This window comes from Chelonia mydas, chromosome 2 (genome assembly GCF_015237465.2).
Source record: "Chelonia mydas isolate rCheMyd1 chromosome 2, rCheMyd1.pri.v2, whole genome shotgun sequence".
NCBI classification, from domain to species: domain Eukaryota; kingdom Metazoa; phylum Chordata; order Testudines; family Cheloniidae; genus Chelonia; species Chelonia mydas.
The window spans coordinates 74,674,392-74,694,232 of record NC_057850.1 but is presented as its reverse complement, the minus strand read 5'-3'; the positions used below and the strand labels follow the sequence as shown (position 1 = coordinate 74,694,232).

Sequence of the window (19,841 nt, the reverse complement as noted above, 5' to 3'; positions counted from 1 at the left end):
TTGCACATTACTCGCTTTAAATTCTTCTTCACATTCACAAATATATTGGACTATTCATGTGTTCAGTATTACACTGAGTTAATACAGTTTTGTACACTACTAATTCTTGTAATTACCAATGCTGCACATACACATACTCATATAGTCACCACTTTATTGCAGACCCAAATTATTCATTTTCTTCTATAGCTGTTTTTGTGATATCAGTGAGAACAGATATTTTAAAATGTAATTGATCGATCTCTCAATTCAGTTTGTCAGTTTCTCTAGTTATTTCCTCTGATAATTCTATTAATTCTTATAACTCTACTAAGTTTTACAGGGAAAGCTACACTAGTGCACAGAATACATCAGAATAAAAAAGATTCAAGCGTTTTTATTAAATCCCTTAGTGCATCAAAACTCAAAGTCCTTAATTTGGAAACAACTTATTTTATTTATTTATTTTAACCCAAGTTGATTGGGTCTTTTTTGTGTCAGAGGGAACTCACCCAAGTTTCCCTACTATTATATTACCAGGTACCTTTCTTACACTAACATGCTAACTTCTCTATTGCCTCTTAATACAATATTGTATTAAGAGCTCTGAACTTTTTTCATCCAGTTTGATTTTAGTCCTGCAAAAAAACTCAAGGAAGTAATTTGTTTAAGGCAATTATGCAGTTACATCTCATCTACATGGGTCATGGGCTTACTGCCTTTTTTCCTTTAACATGAAATTAAGTTAACCATTTTGAGGTCCAGTAATTAACACTACTAAAAATTAAGTAAAGCCAATAAGTGTTAAAACACTGAACTTTAGCTCTTAATAGATTTGTCTGAATATCCTATGTTTGTTTAATTATGTTTAAAAAGCTTGCGCATTCAACGACACTCTTCCATATACTTGACATTCCCATTATCAGCAGATCACTGAAGTACACTAACAACTTCCAAGACGAAAAGGAGTACTTGTGGCACCTTAGAGACTAACCACAAGTACTCCTTTTCTTTTTGCAAATACAGTCTCTTAGTCTCTAAGGTGCCACAAGTACTCCTTTTCGTCTTGGAAGTTGTTCGTGTACTTCACAAGTCCACAACAGCCACAAGTAACACAAGTCTAACACAAGTACTTGTGGTTAGTCTCTAAGGTGCCACAAGTACTCCTTTTCATCTTGGAAGTTGTTAGTGTACTCCACAAGTCCACAACAGCCACAAGTAACACGGCTGTTACTCTGAAACTTCCAAGACATTATTCAGATCTAGTATGTAAACAGGTATTTAGAGAATCCTCGGTGCTTATATCAAAAGTATAATTAGGAACTATGCCATACGACAGTATCTAAAATTAAAATTTTATTCATGTCTTTGTCAAACAATCACTTCTGTTGCTTACACTTCTATATGTTAAAAACACCTAGCCAATATTACACGTTAACCCCCTTCAACATTTCGTACGTTACACGGCACCAGCAGAAAACCTCTAAGAGGGTAGTTCTCAGCCTGTGGTCTGCGGGCCACTTGTGGTCCAATCAGCAAACCACTGTGGTCCATGTAAACATTCTCAGGGCCACACAGGTAGTATATAATATAGTGTGGATGTAGCCCGCATAACACCAAGAGCTGCATATGTGGCCCAAAATGGTAACTAGGTTAACAACTGCTCTAAGACCTTAGATGTATTTAACTTTTCCACTGAAAGTTTTGTTTTTATAGTTGTGTCAGTTAAGACTTGAAAGTATGTTGCTGAAATTAGTCTAAAATTAGCAGATTCCTTTTAACTTACAAGATGTATACTTACAAGAGCTTTACAAAATTACTACTACAGAAGCCCTTACAAGGTAATTTCATTAACTTATTTAGATACACACATTTTGGAAACATACCAAACACTTTGTAAAGGCTTTTGTAAAGCAAGCAGCTTTTAATACAAAAAAGTATTAGGATTACCTGCTTTTGAGGAAAGGAAAAAGCCTCCTTCCCTACTGTGTGAAGAAGAATATGATGCTGGCCTTCTAAAATAAGCTGCTTGTTGTCTTCCACAACATACGCCTAAATACAAAGATAACAGACATTTAGTATTTCTTAATTTGCTGCAAACCTCAAAAGTGTTATTCTCTTTTATAATACAAACTTTAGAAGTGATAATGACCTTGCATTTATACCACCTTTTATTTAGAAATATTTCAAAGTACACCATAATCTTTACCAACAGATTTACAAAATTATGAATAAAGGAACCACTTCATCTTCCAATAAAGTGCAATTACTTTGCAGTAGAAAGCTAAGGAGCTAATTAATAAATCCCATCTAGAACAGTCCTCTGTGTTGCCTTAATGTTTCTAATTCAAGGAACTGTGAAGAGTGGGTATGCAGTGTATTTCACAAAAATAATTAACAATAAAATTCACTTTAAACAAAATCTCTGGTGAACGACGTAAAATCTTAGGATACATTGTAGATACACTTATTTAAATCAGTTTTGCTCCATTCTAGCATTGTGGTGTATTTTTAGAATTATTTCAACACTGCTAAAGATTACCGAGTCAGTGCTTAGTTAACATTGCAGCATATTTTATGGGAGATTTTATGGAAGTCTCCTGGCAGCTTCTAAGCTGCTATCATGGGTTGGAGGAACCCGTATTTTCCACTGTGTTTACCAAGGTCCTATTCTGCAGCCTCAGAATGCAAGACTCCCACTGAAGTCAGATCCTAGATGAACGCATTGTGAACTTCAGGGGAAGTCACTTATTTCATTTCAAATAAAGGGAATTTTGAATCTTACCGTTTTTGCAATTACTCTTCATTTGGAACACCACTGCATGTCAGCAGTTACAAGAGTCAACACTTTTTTAGTGTTGCCAACTCCCTCTATAGGAACTCTTCACAACTCTCATTATGAATCACAGTCTCTTGCTACTACCTTGGGAGGGACACTTATTTCCCCACTGTAGAGGGGGGTAACAGTTTGCAGAAGCTCATTTGAGACAGAGCTGGATCTAGACCTCAGGTCTCTAATATAATGAAGCCAAGTCCCATTTATTTTGTCTTTCAAAAACTACACTCTTAAAAAAGGTGCTGTGTTACACACTAACAGTGAGTGGGCTCTGTGTTATCTGTAAATAGCTAGGCCATATAAAGGATTTTATGGCTCTGCTACTGCTTCTATACTAGGGTGACCAGATAGCAAGTGTAAAAAATCGGAACGGGGGTGGGGAGTAATAGGTGCCTATACAAGAAAAAGCCCCCAAAAATCGGGACTGTCCCTATAATATCGGGACAGCTGGTCACCCTATTCTATACTAACAGGTCATGATTTTGTAGCTCAAATGGTAGAGGTGTCAGGTTCAGTCCCTGCAGACAATCCCAAATGGGGGCACTGTTACATTTAGCTATACTGTTTGTAACCACAATCTGCCCCCAGAGCCAGGAAGAGAAACCCTAAAGCAGGAATCCAGCAGTGTTCTACTGCTGTCTAACATGTCTTGCATGTATGGGCTAGTCAATTTAGGAAAACAGCAGGCTTTCACCCTCAACAATGTCTTCCATAACTGAAGTGGAAAAGTCTGGTGCTTCGTGGAGGTGAAAAAAAATATATAAAAGTTAGCATGCAGACTCCCGAACAAATGTTGGAATTTTATATTGCCAAACACAGTATTTAGATTTAGTGTAATTTGTTATGTTGATACATTTTTAGTGTTTATAGTTGGTAATTGGAGCCACCCCTTTAAAAAGCGAGTGGGAGCATTACTTCAAATAAATCCTCTAAGAATGTGAGCAAAGTGTGGGAGGGTCTACCTGTGTGTCCACAGAGATAAAGACTCTGGCTGCATAAGGTTCAAAGAGGTAAGGACTTGATTTACTATCTTTCAAAAAACAAGCCTCATTCACCCAGGATGAAACATAGGCACATATGGAGGGGACAGAATCTCTCAAGTATTAAGCCAATCACATTTAAATCTAGACATGTTTCAAAAAATGGCTCTGATTATAGTAATAACTTTCAGTAGTGTCCCAACCTTGGTTTCAATTAACTTAATTTCCTGTTTTCAGACAAACGAAAGTTTAATGAAAACAAAAGCTAACATTTGTCTGAAAATTAGGTGTACATCTCAAGAACACTGCATTAGATATAAACAATCTCACTTGCTCTTATTTTCTACTAATCATGTTTCATAATCAAGCTACTATATGGATAATTGAGAATAGACCATACGTACCTTCCAGAGAACAACAATATTCAAATCCACCTTACTACATTTTTGTATCAATCTGACTGCCTCATCAAATGACTGTTTCACAGCTCCTTGAAACATATTCGATTGTGTGTGTGTTCTTTTTAATTCAGAGGATAAGCTTCGGAAAAAAAAGTCTGCACACGGACTAGCTGAACTGATTATCTGTAAGAAAACACCAAATTTTGCTTTCAGTACATGTAATAAACTGATTCAAGTTTAGTCTACGAAGGTGGAATTTCCTCTGTTGTGGAGCTTCACACCACTAACTCCCTGGTAAGCAAAATAATCATGCATATGGGCTTTTGCAAATCTTCTGTGCCACAGAAGTTAATTCCATACCAGCTCTAAATAAGCCAGTGTAGAAGAGAGGAATGGAGATAGTCCATTTCTATCCCATGACCAAGGGGGAACCGAGGGGCTACTGTTCCAAATGATAGCCTGCCCTATTGAACTGATCATGGTTTGGGACTCCCCAACAGGCTTTAACTACCTGCTAACTCATGTAAACATTACAACTGCCCTGTCTTAACTAGGCTTTTACCTCAAGTTAACCAACTCTAGTTAGCTAACCAGAATTAAGAACACCTCTTTTGTTGTAGTGCATACCCATATTTTACCCTTATTACATTATTTCAGCCATTTTTATAGGAAGCTCTAGCACTCCTATGATTTGGAGCAAAACATGATTTTTGAAAAGGATGTGCTGTTTGCGATCCCCAGGGAAACCTGGCCAAGTTATAAGCCTGAATATCACAGTTCACTCATGCTTATTAGAGGTTTGTTAGAGTTTGGCAGGTAATTTCTCCAAAGATTTGATCAGCAATGAACATGCGCCATTCCCACAGATCTTCTATGTGGTGACTAGACTATACACACATCACCCCCACAGAATGAATGTGCAGGCTCAATGTCTGGGCAGCAGGACACTGCAGTTGTTTCTTGGGGGCCAGACATCAGCACTGAGACCAGAGACACTCCTGTGCTCTCAATGCCATCACTTCTGGAAACCAAACAGCCCAGAGAAGAAAAGTAGCCTGACTGGCATGCAGAGAGGTTAGGAGAAAGACTGGGAAAGGAGACAAAGGGTTTGTAGCCACTGGACAACACATCCCTCTCAAATCTTGAATTGAACCCAGGATTCTGGGGTCCCAGCATTATACTGTTACCTGCAAACCACTGTGAAACCCACTGGTAAAATCTGTTTCATCCCTCTCTAGTGGCGGTCCATATCGAGTAGCGTTTCTCAGTGACCGGTCCGTGGATCTCCACGACACAGTTTAGAAAGGCAGCAAGCCAGTCAAAAAGGTTGAGAAACGCTGATGCAGAGGAAGACTAACTACTGCTATTTGTTACTTCATTGCTCGAGAGAGAGCCCTGTGCTGTAGTGCTAAAGGTTCCAGCCCTGCTGATGACTCTCGAGGGCATCAATATGGTTAAAGTGTTGCATTTGATGTTTTCCTTGAGGCTTCACAATCCTGCAGTCCTGACTATATAAAAATTTCAACTTTCATTTAAAAAAAAAATTAGCCCGCATGGTCAGAGAAGAGTTTGAAATTGTGTCCTGAGTACACACTGAAAGCTTAGAAACCAGAAGCAAAGAAAACCAAAAAAAATTGGGTCTCATGATTTTCTTTTCTTTTCTTTTTTTTTTTTCCAGGCCAGACTAATTTTTGAGCTCTTGATGATAGCAATACTATGGTTCCCAGCATGAAATTAGGATACAACTTCCTGTGTGTATAAAATAGCAAACTTAAAAAACCAAAAAGCCATTAAAATATTAAGGCTGCAAAGTCTATACATGGGGTAATAACACTTCACGTTTCATTTTGCAGGCCCAATCAATTTAACCAAGAAAGCCTCTTTCATTGCCCTTAACTATACCCAAATTGAGGCTTGAACTTTGACAGAGACAGTGGCCAAAACCCTGGTCTAGGTCATTATGAGGGGAATATGAAGTTGGAGGACAGGAAAAAAAAAAAAAAAAAAGATATCACTACGATCCATCACTTAACTCCAGAACTTTTTCAACCAAATCTCACAGAATAAAGTAGAAGTTGAGGAGTCTGTCCTTGGGAGAAGACTGGACAAGGAGGTGGTGGCAATATCTGGTGTGTCTTCCTACTCCTTCATCCCCACCCTTCAGAGGTCTGTCAAAATGTCCAAACTATATTATCTTGTGCAAAGCTGTTAGGTGTTGTGTATTGGCAGATTCCTCAGACCATGGGAGAGGAATGATCAACCCTGGGCTTGGGGAAGTAACAGTCTATGTGTCAGTATAATAATGCCCACATCTGTAATTTTCACTCCGCGCATCTGAAGAAGTGGGTGTTTTACCCACGAAAGCTTATGCCCAAATAAATGCGTTGGTCTTTAAGGTGCCACCGGACTCCTTGTTGTTTTTATGGGAAAACTGTGTTTCTAGAATGTTTTCCTGCAAGGGAGACTGATGAGACTCAGGGACTCTATTAAATTTGAAACACAGACAGAAGAAATACTGCCCTGCCATTTTTGTGGGCCTTACTATATGAAACTGCCCAGGATTTTTACACTTAACTAGTATTTGTATTCATATATCTGAAAGCCTGGACTAAAGACTGCCATTTAAACCCATGCCAATGATGGGAAAGATACACTAACAATTGAGTAAATATCAGAGGGGCTATCTTACTGCTGCTTATACCTCCTGGTCCCCCTACTCCATTGTGGTGATCAGATGAACCTGCAATTCTATTGCCACTCAGCCACCCAAGTTCATGGTGGGATAAGGCACAGTGGGAATGGTCAGTTTCCTGAATTTTATATAGACACACATTTAGTGCATGATAGCAAGGCAGGCACAGGAGAATTTGACAGAAAAGCCACCTTTCAGAGAACCTTAAATTCCTGCATACTGAGCAGATCAATGATAAAATGGGGGGAAATTAGCAAGGCTTTGCATTTGGGGCATTTTTGGTCCTGTCTCATGAGCCTTTCAGCCATTGAAGTAAATACAAAGGAACCTGAACACATGGCCTGCTATGTCTCAAACACAGAAGAGAGCTGAAGTCCACAGGGAATTGGCATGACCAGCAAGAACAAACAGTTAAAATCTTCAGCCACTGATCGGGTCTGCTATGCTGAGCAATGTGGAGCAAACCCAATCATTAGGAATTTGAGGCTCAAAAAAAAAATGTAGAATACAAAAATGTTGGAAGTGATGCCCTTTTAAAAAGTAATGACTTGGACCAATTCATTCAGATTAAGATCTATTGTCTTCCACAGACACTTAGCTAAAAGCAATTTTGTGTTTTTCTGATTGTGAAAATATCCCAAGATATCTGTATTTTCATAAATTCCTTACCAACAAGTTCAATCAGTACAATTCATACCACCAACATCAGGGCTACAAAGTGCCATGGACCTGTGCAGTGAGCTAGATTGCACAAGCAAGTTGCAACTGTGGCTCATGGCCAAAAGAAGCCACTATAGTGCCTGTTGAGTAAGTAGCCTCTGCCTTGTGGCCTCCTTCCCCCCCTCCTCCAATGGCTTTTAATGGGGGGAGGAAGGAGAGTAGCCTGGAAGGGTATAACAAAGCAGTGATAGAAAATTATTGGGATCCCAAACTGGTCCCAGGCTCCCCTTCCCCAGCCAGCATCAAGATAGCTTATCAGACATTTTCATCCACCAGGCTCTGAAATCCTCCAACAGAGCCCCTCCCCAGCTACCTCCCAGATACCCCTCTCCCCAGCTACTCCCCATCAAATCCCTCTCATTCACATTTTCCCCCTTAAACTTCCCCACACTCCCAGCTGTCCCTGTCTTCTCCCACAAGCTATCCCCCAGGCAGAGTCACAAAACTCCCCCACTAACTCCCCAGCCTGAACAACCATCTCCAGTTGCTCTCTCCCCTAGCCCAAAAATTTTGCTGGTCACTCAGGTATGTAATCTTGCCTCACCTTTGGCTCTGACCTCTCTCTAGGACCTGACTTCCACATTATGTCTAACTCTTGCTGATTCTTTCTGCATAAGACTTGAGAAATAAGACTTAAGACATGCCTTTCCTCTCCATCATCCAGCTAAAATCCCTATCCAGGGTCTCATTTCACATCTCAATTACTGCAACACCCTGTTCTCTGGCCTGGACAAGTGCAATCTTGCCCCAATGATATCCATTCAATGCTTCTGCAAAGACCATTTTCCTTGCATGTTCCTTTGTTCATGTCACCCCTCTCTTTGCATCCCTCCACTGGCTCCCCCTTTCTCTACTGCATCCAGCAGCTGCTTGTCTTCAATTTTAAAGCTCTACACAACCTATCCCCACTCTACGTATCGTATCTCATTCACTATCAAGGTCAACTCCCAATTTCAGTTGGACCATGATGCCAATCATCCATTTGCTAAATTTTCAAATAAGCACCTTCATGTTTCTCCCATACTCCCCCTCATGCTTGCGAGATAATTCCCATAAACATATGCAAAGCTACCTCATTATCCTCCTTCAAATCCCTCCTGGAAAAAACCTTCCCTTTGCCATGATACACTAACAAAAACTTGACAATGGTTAGAATGCTAGTGTACTCAGACCACTATCATTGACAATATTATCTCATTGTTTCCTTGTACTCCATCTATTTGTCTATAACCTTCTGTTGTCTCTTGTTATATACTCGGATTGTAAACTTTCATGGGCAGGGACTGTCTGTGAACCACCTAGCACAATGGAGTTCTGGTCCATGACTAGAGTTCCTAGGTGCTACAGTTATAAGTAAGTTCTCCCCCAGACAGCTCCTACCCAGCACCCACCTACAGCCTTCACCAAGCACCCAGCTTTATGCACCTCCAGATCCCATCCTTAGCACAGTTTGTGGCAGAAGGTATTGACCATAAGATGAAGTTTATGATCCTATGGTAAATATGTAAGTTAGTTCCACATAACGTCACGTGGAACTGCACAAAGCTTAGTGGTGATGCAGAATCTGTATCTTGGCCAGTTTTGAACTCATTTTCCTTTCTAGTATACCTGGGATGGTAGCATTAGTTTGCCAAATTTCTAAAAAGCAACAATTTAAGTGCACATGCTTGTCTTCCACCGATGCTCATCTATACATTGAGTACTGACTAAATGTTAACTTAATTTTTACTTATTATAGCTGAACAACTGATATCTAAGATTGTAAATAAAATTAGATGCTTGTGTTTTACTTGCTGTGAATGACAAGTCAATGATACAAAATTCTGTTCCAGTATATGCACTGCAAACCCTACATTCTTTGATTGTGAAAGACAGAGAGTGTCTTAATAGTTTAAAGTCTTATGATTAAGTATTTTAAATCTACAAAAAATGCCATTGAACTGGAACAGTTTGCTATAGATGAAACCAAGCCAACCACGTTCCTAAGAGAATAAAAAGCTTTCAAATATATCAGCATGTTTTCACAGAGAAATCTTAGTGTTCCATGGAACAGTTCTGTTGAAAATATTAAAAATGCAGAGAAACTGACTAACCCTTATTTCAAGATAAGAATCAGCATCTTGTTTCATCTCTGTTCAGATGCAATCAAAGATGATCTGCTAAATAAGCAGACACCAAGAGAAACTGCTACTTCAGGATCAGGTGATACAGATTAAGCTGGGTGTTATCTGATGGGCAGAGAAAATTACTAAATGGCATTATAATATGTAAGTAAAGAAAAAAAGCAAAGAAGCTTTATGAGTTTCCCCACTGGTGCTCATATGAAACTACAAAAGAATAACTTTGTGTCTACCAGTGCTCTCTTCTTGAAGTTTAAAAGTCACATTTACTTCTATAGAATGTGCTGCCTTTCAACTACGTACAAAGTCAAACAAATCTTTTTTTTATAGACACATACTGTTCTATAAAGTCTCAATATGAACCATTCCCTTTGCTCAACATGAACTGTTACTGGTTTTGACAGAAAGATACCCTAAAGCTTCGTATCAGTGTCCAATCTTGTTTCTACTGAAGTCATCATCAAGACCTCCACCAACTTCAATGGGAGCAAATCAGGCTCGTCTATGATCAATTTGATCGAAGGCATCAGATACGCTCTTAGCTCAGTAAAATCAGACACTGAACGGATAAGATATACTATGCATTTAAAGTAAGATTAAACCAATATTATACACAATCACATAAGGTATTTTTGCATCTAACAAGCAATATCAGTGAAATCTCAACTTGAAGAAGTGTCAGGTATACAAGCTAGTTAAAAAAATAAAATGTAAGAAGGCACAACTGTTTAAAAATTTGGGCACAGTGGTCACATTTGAAGCATAAGTCTATGCTGAAAAGTGATTTTGAAGACAGACATTACCTTCTCTGTACTGAACCTAACATAGCAAGCCCCAATCATCATCCAGGCAATACCATATTGTAAATACATAAAACTAGCACCTTTAACTCAACAGACCTACTCTCCATTTGCATTCAGAGTCAGAGGGCTACTTTATTCACAGTTCCCCCCGCTCTGCTCCACTCTCCCTCTTCTATAAGCGTTCAATAACTATGAAAGAATATGGATTCTTCCAAAATCTGCCCTCAAATATACCTACACAATCCCACTGATTGTGTTGCACAGGTATATCTGACTGTGAAGTCTTTATTATTAGTGACAGTGCACAAGACAAAAAATACAGATTGACTTTTTGGAGATAGGTGGGGTTTGCAGGACTGGCAGTTAGGGAAGAGATCTACTTGCAACACAACAAGCATATCTGGAATTCACTGAAACACTCATGGAAACCCCCCCGCCCCCCGGTATACTTTTTACAGTCACATATGTGAGCAGAACAAATTTTTAAAACTATCAACAAATGTAATAGTTATTTTTATTATTTCTATTACAATAACATCTAGAGGCCACAACAGATTAGGGTTTCTCTATCCTAGGTACTGAACTGCTTACAATCTAAACAGAAAAAAACAAAGGGTGGGAAGGGAAAGAGGTGAAGTGAACTGCTCAGTGCCACAAAGCAGTGGCAGGGCCAGAAATAGAACCTAGGTCTCCAGATTATCCACTACCCTATCCATTGGATCATGCTGCCTCCCATATTGTCTATATCCATATTGTTTATTCTGTCTATGTACACTGGGGAAGCAAGGAGAAAAAGACTTCAGGGTGTAAGAATTTGTGTTTTTAAAATACTAGCACAAACATGAAGTGCAAAAGATAATTGTATGCCACGTAGGAGGTATTTCTTGGGTAATAAAGGCTGTGACTGGGTCATATGTACAAGACAGGTATTTAATATTGACAAAGTATTAAGTTGTATCAATTTACATACCTGCTCATTTCCAAAGACAATGTCTGCAAATGTGTAATTTTCTAAACGACAAAGAGAGAAAGTGTCACTTCATCTGCATGCAAAGTCACACCATGAGCACTTAAGTTTCACGGAAGGCACAAATACTTTTGAAAATCCCACCCAAAACCACCGTCCAATAAAGTTAAGTGAACCTACCTCCAGAGTTTTTGCATCTTACTGCTTTAAAGCATAGCTTTCCTCTCTCTCTACTGGCAAGTTTATAATCTGAAAGAAAGATGTTGAAAAAAACATTTCCCATTGAGCTAGATACTTATATGGTCTCCATTACCACAGCACCTGAGCACCTCCCAAAACCACAGTCTTTGCAATCTGTAAGCCTGATGCACATAGGAGACTAACTATTTAGAATCCACTCATGAACCAATATTGTACAAGTTAGTTGTCTCCAAAACTATAATAGAATTTACTTAGCAAATAAGAAATGGAATCCAAGTTAACAGATACAAAGAATCCATCTTGCTATAATTATCTGGTATACGGATACCATGAGTCAGTGAATGAAAGACTTTCATTTGCACCTCCAATCACTTCTAACTTAGAGTAGGAAATGTCAGAGTAGAGAAAGGAGAAGCAGGTATGGGAAAGGAAACAATTACAGCATAGTAATGTCTGACTGTTCTGGTCATCAATTCTAGTGCAACAGGAAACCCAGATGTTTGGACTCATGTTCAAATAAGCAGAGAGCCAATTTTACAGGTATGGATAAAGTAAATTTGTGTAAACTGAAGTAGATTAAATTAAAAATACATAAAGGAAATAGATAACCGAATAGGTTAAGTATCATTCTACCGCTATAAAAATAAATAGATGTAATATAACAGAGGAAGCAAGGCAGACGGAGATCGGCAGATCCGGAGATGTAAACTCCACTAGTCAACCAATCCAAACAGCTTGGTTGAACTATCCATATACAGATGGATTTTTAGTTTATTGGTAGAGCAGAAATGTCTTTTAATGATAATGACAAATTAGTTTCTAAAATGGTAAAACAGAATTACAAGAAATTTATTTAAAAAAGACAAAAGAGAAAACAAGTATATTTAAACAGTATAATTTGATGCCTTATCTCATAAGATTAACTGTTCTTTGCCAAACAGAACAGTGACTAGCTTATACCTGATAAAAATACAAACCTTTGTCTTCAGAAAGATTTACAGCTTTCTGCAACTTCCAGTGCTTGCTGTTACTTGATACTTGTACTATATGAAATTCTTTAACCCCAGCTTCACTCTAAATAAGAATGAGAAAGTTAATTGTGCCAATCTAAACCAATTGACAAAAGGAGCAACTTTTTATTCTACAAATGAAGAGCCCTATTTCAAAATATATGAGGCATCTGGCATCTTTGGGGAGGCCCTAATCCATAATATTTGTACAGGTATATCCAGAGGCTACAACAGATTGGAGTCCCTTTGTGCTAGGCATTGTACAAAGACAATAAGAAAGTCCCTGCCCTGAAGAGCCTTCAAATTAAATGATCAGTCAAGAGGAAGGATGGAAGAGAAACAGAGGCATGGAGAGGTGAAGTGTCACACAGCAGGACAGCAGCAGAGTTTGAATAGAACCCAGGCCTTCTAATTCTCAGTCCAGTTTTCCATCCACTAGGACACTTTGATTTATCCATATCTCTATGTCTAAAATTACTTAGGTAAATATTCCACAACACATGGGCCAGAAGCACAAAACCTATGTTTTAAATCAACTTCAAGACTTAATGTGGCCTAAACTCCTGTTTTTCTTAACATTTCCCAGAATGATAAAAACATTCTGCACAATTCAGTTGCAACTAAAACACTAATTAAAATTGTTTTATTTGAGGCTGCGGATGCCTACTGAGGTCAGAATTCCTGCCTCACACATCCCCTCATTGACAACTGCTCAAAAACATTAACTTTAAAAACCAGCTAAAAGAACAGTAAGACAATGTGCCTGTGCATATGAAATATTGGCTCAGTTCAGTGATTCAACTAGCACCCAACTGTTTAAAAATTCATCGGTAAGGATTCAGTTATATTATTCTGCTGTTTAGTGCAGACACTGTAGCTTCACCATTCTGGAGCATGGAAACTCCTAAATACACATATTTATGCCAATAATTTCTAGTAAAATGGAATGGTCTCGTGCTCTGAACTCAGAAATGGAAGCCAGGAGCCTGGTTTCTAGTTGTACCTGACAAACTCATTAAAAAGCTTTTGACAAGTAATTTAACCTTTCTGCCTCACTTTATCAGTATAAAAATCTCTCTCTCCTTCAATGGAATGTGATAAACATTTAATGTATTTTTAAAAAGTTACTTAACAGTATCAATTTCTAGTGCTACCCAAATATTACTACAAATTAAGAAATATTCAAGTTTCAATATTAATAGGTTTAATGAGCCACAGGTAATAGTGAAAAGCTCGCTGAATTTAGCACTATGTGTGGAATTCCCTCAGACAGCCAGGTTAGAGAACTACTGAACATTTTTCTTTGATCTTATCTTCCAGCCAGCTCTGCTGTGGCAGCCCATCATAGGCCACACTGGTGACACCACATTACCAGAAGGACTCTGCCAGATTACACAGCTGGCCTCAAGGTAATAAGCCCCCCAATTATAATTTAAACACTATACTGTATATTAGTTTACAATAGTTTATATGTTGGTGGTAGAACATCTTTTAAAAAATGAAGAAAAAAAGGCACTTATTGACTCTTAAGATCAGGATTTCACAATTAATAAAATGCAACCCACAATTGGTTCATAGCTGGTTGAGGGAGAATAAAGCACTAGGACCCAGTAAGGGTACAGAGCACAAGATCAGCTATCCCAGACTCCTTCTACTGCTGCTCCCCTTCCCTCTTTAGAACTAATACCAGCACAGCACCAGAAGCAGTGTTACAGTGAACAAGAGTTAAATGCTATGTGGCCAGTGAGAAGCACACTTACAAGTGCCCATATACCAAACCTACAAAGACACAGCCTCTCACAAAAAACCCATCTGCCGTTTCTTATCATGACCCAGTCTCTCAACGTTGGCTTGTAACAAGAAAGCACATTTGGGTTTTTGGGTGTAGTGTGGAAAGACTGCGAACCACAGCTATACAGATCATGCCAAGCTACTGTACCAGCAGCACTCATTACTTCAATTAGGGGGATCTATCAGGTTGAGATTTGGCTAGTAGGTGTAAGCAAGAGTTAAAGACTCAGATTCCAAGTTCATAATGTTGAACTGAATCATTTTTTCATTTGCAGTTAGCAACAAAACTTGTGTGATAGAATGAAAGGCTTAGTTATGCCATTCAAAGCTAGTTATCCATGCTTTGCAACTGATGGGCATCAAGAATGCTTCAAATGTAACTTACAATACACACCCTCTCCAGTCAAATAAAAATTGGCACCTATCACAGTTCCTACAGCACATATGGGGGGAGGGAGGAATTACAGTGGAACTTGTCTACACTGAACTTTGATTTAGTGAAATTCCACTTGTAGTTGAAGAGTCCTAAAATTGTTTCAATGCATTTTATTGAACGTTTCGAACTTCATGTTTGTAATAAATCTGTTTTGCAGAATAATTTGCCTTAATTAGCATGTTAAAGAGAAACTTGTCTATCAGCAGACCAAGCATATACTTACAGAAACACATCCAGACATGCAGCCATGAGAGTAAAGCTTGGTAAAAGAGTATAAAGAAAATAAAATCCCCTTTTCTAAACAAACTTACAGTATTGATATTTTCCACATCCACAAATACCAGCATATTGTCCCCTTTGCCTTCATCCTCAAGGGCATTACTTCTGCAGACAGTAGCTCGAACATTCAAAGATCGGCTGGTACAAATAACTGCAGTGTGTCTTAATACTCTATGACTAGAAAGAAAGTATCAGGTTCTAAATTGCAATACTGGTTTATCAGAGAAATTCTCATTAACTATTATGCTTTTACATTTAAAGGCAGATGTAAACAGGCCATTAATTTGTTTCCAGCTCCCACTGAAGACATCCTTTGCTATATAGCATCTCCGGACTCCAAGATAAAAGATATAGCAAGTTGACACTCATGTTTGTAGGTGTTTGAAAACCTGTACTACTGATTAGGCTCAAGGTCCTGGAGAATGTAAATACAAGAATCACAACACTGACACAGGTTCAGATCTAGCCAGATGCAGAAAGAAAGAGTTTACGGCTGCTGGTCCTAAATTTTAAAAGTGTTAGTCTAGTGAGTACTTCATTGCTGATAAACATATATGTTAATTCCTTTAGTGCCCAAAGGTCCCATAGATCAGTCTGTATTTTGAAAAGTACAACTTTCAATTAGCTACAGTCACACACATATGCTGAATATGCAAGCACTTTGAAGTGTTGTTTTAGTCCAAAAAGACTAAAAATGGCACCACATTCAAAAACATACGATTCTGGATGCGCACAGGTATCAGAACTACTTACTCCAGCAAAAAAGGCTTATTTCTAATCCTGTTAGCAGTGCAAAAGCAAGTCAACTATTGTGAGCTTTATATTTTTCTGGATGGCAAATACCTGACAAAGATACAACCATTTTCTAAAGGTCAGCAGGCCTGCCTGAAGTCTGCAATACACCAGAAATTGAGTTCTGCAGACCTTTTATTGAGACACTCTGCACTTGGAATAGGACAGGAGGCCTGTGAAACTCACAGTGCACAAGTATAATATGCTCATAGCAAAGTCAATCAATATTTGATGGTATGTACCCAGTTACATTATATGGTCTGAGGACACAACCCACTTAAGCCTGTAGGATGGGTATTTATGGAGAGCTAAACAATAAAGAATTTTTCAGTCCAGTTTACAGAACTCTCTTCTATTAGACTTGAGAGAGATGAGGTAATATCTTTTATCAGACCAACTTCTGTCGGTGAGAGAGACAAGCTTTTGAGCTCCACAGAGCTCTTCTCCTGTTAGATCTGGCAGGTAAACTGAACTGTAGCTAGGTTCTTTTTATGGACTACATCACTATAATATATAAGTAGCTCAGCCCCATTAATTCATCCTCAACATCTATTTGAGGTAGTGAAGTATTCTCAGTTTACAGATGGGGAACTGTGAAAAAGACTAAGTAAGTTGTCCAAGGTCACATAGGAAGTATTGGTACAACTGGGAACAGAACTCAGATCTCCCAAGTCCCAGTGACTTAATCTAGGTAAAGCTAGAGGTTGAGAAGGTGCAGCAAGCCAAGAATATGAACAGCATCCCTGCACTGACTTGAAACTGTAAAAACAAGCCAGGACATAAATTATGAAGGGGAAAAAAATGAAAGGCAGAGAAGGAAAAGAGGGATTGAGAACACTGAATTCTCCACTCTGATCTATGAGCAGACAGAAATTAAAATGTTAGGTGAATGTATTGGTTCACTAGTGTCTCCTGAAGGCTCACTCCTCCACTGTCTGGACAACTGACGCCTGATCAACTGATAGCATGGTTCTTTAGAGCCTGTTTACAAAAGACTGAGCCTCTACCTGCTGCTACTCTTAAACTGTATTACCCAGGACAGGGACTGAACCTGAGAAGCAGTATAAGTCTCTCTGTAGAGCCATAGGAGCAAGGCACAATAAGGAAGGGCATGTTATGGGACCAGCTGATGCATCTTGTACACTCTTTGGAAACCTGGGAGTGGACAATGGATGCAAATATGGTTCACCTCTGTTAAAAGGGAAAAAAGGAAGACTGAATCTGTGGATATTTGGGAATCTGGAGGGGTGATGGAGTGGGGGAGGCAGCCAAGCATTTTGTTGATGGCTCCTTGTGGCGGATATCCAATGCAGGAACTCTGTATGGAAGGGATATGGTTATCAGGTAAAAGGGATTGGAAAAGGATTTGAAGGAAAACACTGCTTATGAGAGCTGCGGAAGGGGGCTTGGCGCCCCTATGTCTTGAACAGCAGGGAGCTGACCCCTCCTCCCTGCACTGTACAATTTGTTTCTGGATACTCCCAGCTATTAAAAGGAAATAAAGGTGCAGCCTAATTAACCCACATGCATGGCCTCCTGTCATTCTTCCAGTGTGGACAATCTCTTCTTGCCTATGTCAACCTGATTAGCTGCTATTTTGCAAGTGGTAACAAGAAAAGAAAAAAAAAAGTATAGAAAAAAATCACAAATGGTAAGGCCACCTTCTCTCCAGATGAGTAGCAAAACAAGTATCTTGAATAAGAAAGCAAAAAGACATTACTGTGATTTTGTATTTGTGAAGAGACTTTGTTTTTGAATATTGGTTGAAGAAATTAATAAGCTGGAACTGCTGGTCAAGTTCTGAAATGAAAGCAAACTTTCTTGAGGCTCTGATGTGAACAGAGCTTCCCTTTTACAGTATCCAATAGCATCCACTCCACTCTCTCTTCCCCTAGGAAAGTAAGACAACCCACGAGCAAGAACTAAATATGCTTCCACGGCAAAAGCCTGACTTCACATACATTGTCCTTTGCTAAGTATTCATGGAGATTTGTTTCATTCAGGAGCGTAGTACTTTGAAAAATTGCTCTGTCCAAAATATATGCAATCAGTTTGACAATTTAACCAGAAAGTTAATCTAGCAGCAGTGAGTTCAGTGTAATATATATATAGCCACTAATGTTTGCGCTTTGCTTTATTACTACAGCAAAGTTAGACACCAGTTAGACACCACTTTCATTTTTATGGCACTTAAGTCCAGAAATATTTAACATACCTAAATACATTCAGTGTCAAGTAGTTTACTAGGTAAGACCTAATTTAGTTTGAAAAACTTAGTTTAAAAACTTACCACATTTTTGAGTGTTTTTTAATACTTTCATAGTAAAACAAAAAGTTTATTTCATGAACCCCTTCTTCATCTGGTCCATGTAACCACATTGGCAGCTGGACTGAAGCCCCAGGGAGGAGGACAGAGTCAGGAAGTGGGACATGTATCACCTCTGGCTGACTTCCTGTGCCAACCCCAAAGTTTACAGAAGAAGCTGATGACATCAGTGCTGTACATACAGAGGTAGAATCTGTCACAACAGTCTTGTAAGCACTACAGTTTTCAGAAGCTGAGGGACTCAGTGGTGTTAAAACAGCAGTATTTCCACCAAAAGTAAAAAATTCTGGATGTTTTGATACAACCTTCAATGCAGTAAGAGGACACTTGCTCACATTCACAAATTCTACATATGCTTTTCTGATTTCTCCACAGAGCAGCCCCGTAGGAAAATTTATAAAGAACACCTGCATTGGGGGAAAAAAGTTTATAAGGTTAACAATTTAATAGTAACATATTTCTGAAAGTAACTTGAAGAAGCCGCCACAGTATTTATAAACTAAAATTCTAATTTGTCAATGTTAAATTTAACAGTAAAGGGAATCATATGGAACCATCGTAAATGAAGGAATTTTTCTGTTTCATTTTTGCTTTCACTGACCCCCTTTATACTCAGGAAATAAGGCTCTACCTTGGGAAATTAGGTTTTGCAACTGGAGATAGAGAAACCAAAATGCTAATTTGCCAGCTGTATTTTTTTTCCTTGCAACTTTTACTAATAAAGTTGTCTTAACTCAAATTCTGGCAGAAATGTGTATACTTCAACAGGGTCACAAATTTGTGATGATACCTGTAACTCTCTGAAGTTTCACCTGAATTAGATACAAACTTGGTACTTTGATTTACATAATCCACTACATTCTGCCCCATTATAAGATTGCCATTTTGGATGTTAGGTCAAAAGACAGCAATGCTATAAATAAAGTTAAACCAAAAGTAAAAAATATTACTATTTTATAAAGGTATAGTTGAATGTTTGACAATGTGCTCAAATTATTATCAGGGGAGAAAATAAAATACCTCCAACAAGGGCATTTCCTCAGTTATGATAGGATCTAAACGTCGATCTGGTCCATATTTAATGGATGTTTTTTCTTCTTTTGTATTATTAAGTCGAGGGCCCTGAATTTCTAAGTCCTGTCGTCCTCGTACAGACATCCCATTATAAACAAATTTTCCTGAAATAACAACCAGCAGTTTGAAACCATGAAGTTACATAAGCAATATAGTTTACTTGTTATTTTTTCAGCCTCAAATCCTTTCAATTTCATTGCTTTCTAAAAAAGAAGATATACTTGAAAACCATTTACTATTTTTCATTTTAAGTGTGAACATAATGATTATTAACAGTGCCCTACCAAATTCACGGCCACAAAAAAAGCATCATGGACTGCGAAATCTGGTCTTTTGTATACTTTTACCCTATACAATAAAGATTTCATAGGGAAGATCAGCATTTCTCAAACTGGGAGTCCCAATACAAAAGGGGGCCACGGGGGGTTGCAAGG

The 19,841-nt window shown here is 38.5% G+C and overlaps 1 protein-coding gene across 1 annotated transcript in view; it reads right to left on the bottom strand.

The window, feature by feature from the left end:
- TRAPPC8 (trafficking protein particle complex subunit 8) overlaps positions 1–19,841 on the bottom strand; it is a 124,039-nt gene that overhangs the window by 23,590 nt on the left and 80,608 nt on the right. Inside the window, exons 19-26 of the mRNA XM_037892698.2 lie at positions 19,354–19,511; positions 18,298–18,740; positions 15,248–15,392; positions 12,677–12,773; positions 11,679–11,747; positions 11,502–11,542; positions 4,200–4,379; positions 1,930–2,031 (exon numbers count right to left, since the gene is read on the bottom strand). Of these exons, the coding sequence (XP_037748626.1) occupies positions 1,930–2,031; positions 4,200–4,379; positions 11,502–11,542; positions 11,679–11,747; positions 12,677–12,773; positions 15,248–15,392; positions 18,298–18,740; positions 19,354–19,511 (1,235 nt within the window). The remainder of the gene's footprint in view (positions 1–1,929; positions 2,032–4,199; positions 4,380–11,501; positions 11,543–11,678; positions 11,748–12,676; positions 12,774–15,247; positions 15,393–18,297; positions 18,741–19,353; positions 19,512–19,841) is intronic.